Below are 4,239 nucleotides of genomic sequence, written 5' to 3' on the forward strand. Positions count from 1 at the left end.
GGACATAAGGGTGTCCAGGGACTCCAGGGGATTAATCGTCAAATTAATCATTGTCGGCTAAACACCACAATTAATCAAAATTAATTTTATTGCCAATATCGCCCAACCCTAGTCTGCCATCAGGGCCAGGAAAGCCTTCTCTGCTGGCCTAAACACAATCAGAATCACTACATTATAGAATGTTTTATATTAATTATAATAGTTATTAATATTATTATTATATAATTATTTTTGAAAGATCTGTTCTCTTCGTTTCATAGTTTTTCTTAGTTTAGCTTGTATTTATTTAGAGCTTTTATCCAATCATATTTTGATAATCATCTGTTGGGTCCACAAATCTGCCTCAGGCCTTCAGAACGAGCAGCGAAGGCACCGGGACGGTGAAACACATGGCAGCGATAGTGTTGCTTTGACCAATCAGGTGCTGAGGTGAAGACACCAGAGCCTGCGAGCTGGCTTCAGACAGCATCAACATTTTCTCATCGTTTGATTGGCTGATCAGAGAGCAGACGATACAGAACCGGGAAACTAGATTTCAGTAGCGTCTTATAAGTAGGCCTGTTGTGATAGTCAATAAATCAATTAATTGCACAATAGATTATTTTGAGGTCGATTAAAAAAATGAGGACRATAACTTTCATTTTCCGKCTTGCTCGTTTACTTCATCTCTCTCCCTCTCTGTGCTCCGCTGCACAGGGGGCTCAGCTGACACCTCCCCTCCGTTTTTCCTTGTGTGGGAGGAGTGAACTCGTGCGCGGTCTCGTACTCCTTTAGCATGAGAGCTCGTAGCAATGGTAGCAATGACAAACAAAAGAAACGTTGATGGGATTCTGAAAAATGGAGATGGAATTGGTTTCAAAGCAGAACGCAGCTGCTGCAGTGTCGGAGTACTTGCAGAGCCTGAAATTCGCTGCGGGGATTGCACATATTATGATTGATTCCCGCAAATCTAATTTTTATAATGCGGGAAGCTCCCACTTAGAATAAATTCCAGCGATGTGTAATTATGTGGGAGTTTGCATCGGACTATTTTTAGATGACAACTAGTACAGAATTTGACCACCTTCTGTTCAGAAGACACGGAAAGAGAGAGAGAAAGGGAAGGGGTGGGGGCTGAAACTCCCCCGCCTCTGTACCTCCATGAGCGAGGCAGACAGACCCGCTGTGACAGACTCATCAAAATCTTTGAGACTGTACCTGGAGATCCCAAAAAACAACAGGAAACCTAAACGCACCATCTGTGTTTTAACAAACACCCCCCCCCTTCTATCCTCATGGGGACTTTGCATTGACTTCCATTCATTTACCAGTATTTTCTATTACCTATTTGACCCTAAACTTTACTTAGGATGTGAACTGGGCTTATCTCCCCATAAGAAACAGTGGGTCCTCACCAGGCTGTGTAGTTCACTTCATCTCTAAAGAGATGCTGCTCTTTAATATTGTTTATTTACTGTTTCAGTTGTGTGTGGTGTTTAATTTCCATTTTGTTGTTCTTTGTTTTTTTTTTAATCAAGTGCATTTTTTGTTAGACTGAGAGTCCATTTTGTTAAACATTCTTTAAAAATTCAAGTTTATTGATAATTGAGAGGATGTACTTACATATTACGCTTTTATCATTATTGGTTTTAAAATGGTCACCAGACAATATTATCACTTATCGCAATAATTTTTGAGACAATTAATCGCTCAGCAAAATTTGTTATCGTGACAGGCCTACTTATAARCAAAATGCTGAGTGGACATTCTCAGAGTTACAGAAAATTAAAACCTATAACAAAAATACAGAACAGAGCAGACTGGACTTTCAGTGTTAGCTTCATGGTGGTGATAGAAAAGGACTTATTGTTCAAACRAAATGCCATGAGGACCTGTATGACAGAGGAGCCGGATTTTCTTGAAGAATAAAAGGAWGGAGTTTTTAAACAGATAATAAAAAGTTTTGGTGAGTTAGCTAAATATTTTATTTAGTTGTCAGCTTATTATATAGCTGTATTGATGCTGTTGTTAATGTATGGCAAAGCTGTGGCTGCAGTTGAGATAACATGTTAAATATGTCGCTTTATTGATGACTTTTATTCTGGCTTCATGAGACACCTGTCTGAGGGTCAGAGACATCTGTCTAATGGCATGCTGAGACACAGTCTGTGATGCAGCAGCATATTGTTCTGTGTTTCTGTGTATTATTGGTGGTTTTTGTAGCCGTGGCTTTGTGTCAAGTTGTACAGATTGTTTGTAAATTAGACAGTTTTGCCCCGTTTTGCATACAGACCTATAGGACAGTCTTATAGATTTTTTTAATTTATTATAAACTCATTACGTTCAGAGCTGGCAGCCTCTCCCTCCCTGCTCTTTCTGCCGCTGCAGGCTCCGCAGTCAGCAGCGTGTCCGTTCTCTCCCAATTGAAGGCCTAGGTGTAAATTACAGGGCCCACCACACGTACAAAAAAAAGTACATGTCGATAAATGTAAAATTAACCATACAATATCAAGCAGTAAACAACCCTAAAGCATTATTTGAACAACAAAATGATTTGTTACCTATATGTTCCATCTGCTCATCTTCCTGTATGTTGTGCTTTTTAGGGTCTTTTGACAGCATAGCTGGTTTTACCACCTCCCACACCATGATGTCCATTATCTGAAACAAATATGTGCATATTTTTTGAATTACATATTTAACAATTATATTTTAACGAGTTATTTGGCTTAATTTTACTTTGAGATAAGGCTTAAAGTGGTCACTTGCATTAACATGACGTCACCCATTTCAGTTAGCTGAGATGTATGGATTGAAGAAAGCTGACGCAGTAATATTAAACACTTTTTTATCACAACTCATTATGGGGTTGATCGGGAAGAAAATCCCTTAATTTCTCAATTTCAAATACAAGCACGACGGTAAAAAACCCGTTTTCCTCTCACCGTTTCATAATTATTAATCATGTGACCAAGTCTTGTTTATAAACATTTCGGCCARCGCGCATGCGCACAAAAGCTCCATTCATTCAATACTGAGGACAGCGATTATTCAGTTAAAACGTAGGGAGTCAAACTCCACTAAACTCAAAGGTAATCACCTAAAACGAGGGGAACAATGTGTAACTGTCGACTGTCTTTAAACACAACACCTGTCGACGTATTTTTTTTACGTTTTTTTCCCCAAAGGAAGTAGTGTCACGAAATTACAAGAAGTACTTTTAAAAACACGTTTTATGTYAGTAAAAACGCCCCAAMGCGTTAAAGTCTGATTTATAATGCACGGCKTAGTGTTAAGAATAAGTATTAGAGTGTGGAAATGTCATTAAATGGCAGAAACATCCTGTTGCGCAAAAAGACATGACAACAAAACAACGTCAACGAAGTATCAGGAGAGCGAGCTGCGAAACTGCCTTTACAGCGAAAATACAACGCTGTCAGCTTTATGTTTCCACTACCACGTAGAGATTAAAGAGAAGTAACGACGCTTTAAATCCTGTTAATAATTTCAATGAACTTTTCTTAACTCACCAAAACAGTCGCCTTGTACGGAAAAAATGGGTTGTTGTAAACATGATGTTCAGGCTCATACTATTGGTCAGCGTGATTGTCAATCAACGGCTAGTCGCGTTCCCATTGGCTACTCAAGTGCTGTCTTTCATTTTGTTATTACCACCGAAACAAAAAGACCCTGCGTGGGTTGAAATKATCAAAGATGATTAAATCAGACGTAATATAAATGATATATAAAAAACACAACTCAACATAAAAGAAAAGAAAATAYCTTTAAACACTGGTGTTTCGAGCAAATGAGTGGAATATCTATCATCCGTCAAGGACACTTATTCATCTAGGTACATTTATTACAACAACTTCAAACAGTTATACAAGTGCAGCAGAAGATAACTAAACTGTGTAAAAACTGAAATGAATCCAACTCTCTACTACACTCTGGTGGTCAAAATGCAGAACTGTAAAAAGAGTACCAGCTAATTTTAGAACCATCTGAAAAGACACAGACAAAGCATTTAACAATACAAAATAATATTATTTATAATAGAAATAAGAATTTTGTCAGTTTATATGTATTTTCCCATAGGCACCGTATGTAACAATCAAACATTTAAGTACAATTCTGTTTTTTTCTCTCAGTGAAACTGTAAATCCTTATAACCACGAGAGGGCAGTAAATGCACAGCTTAATTAGTTTAATCTTTTTCAAGACAAGGAAACAAACAAAAACTTTTTTTTTTACTATACA

The 4,239-nt window shown here is 37.8% G+C and overlaps 1 protein-coding gene across 1 annotated transcript in view; it reads right to left on the bottom strand.

Annotated features, from left to right (window-relative positions):
* LOC106524587 (HMG box-containing protein 1) overlaps positions 1-2,631 on the bottom strand; it is a gene marked incomplete at its 5' end in the record, with an annotated part of 25,352 nt that extends 22,721 nt beyond the window's left edge. The window contains 2 exon segments of the mRNA XM_014018448.1: positions 2,321-2,410; positions 2,541-2,631. Coding sequence (XP_013873902.1) covers positions 2,321-2,410; positions 2,541-2,631 — 181 coding nt within the window.
* Positions 2,632-4,239: the final 1,608 nt, after the last annotated feature.

Source organism: Austrofundulus limnaeus, unplaced genomic scaffold (assembly GCF_001266775.1).
Source record: "Austrofundulus limnaeus strain Quisiro unplaced genomic scaffold, Austrofundulus_limnaeus-1.0 Scaffold193, whole genome shotgun sequence".
Taxonomy (NCBI): Eukaryota; Metazoa; Chordata; class Actinopteri; order Cyprinodontiformes; family Rivulidae; genus Austrofundulus; species Austrofundulus limnaeus.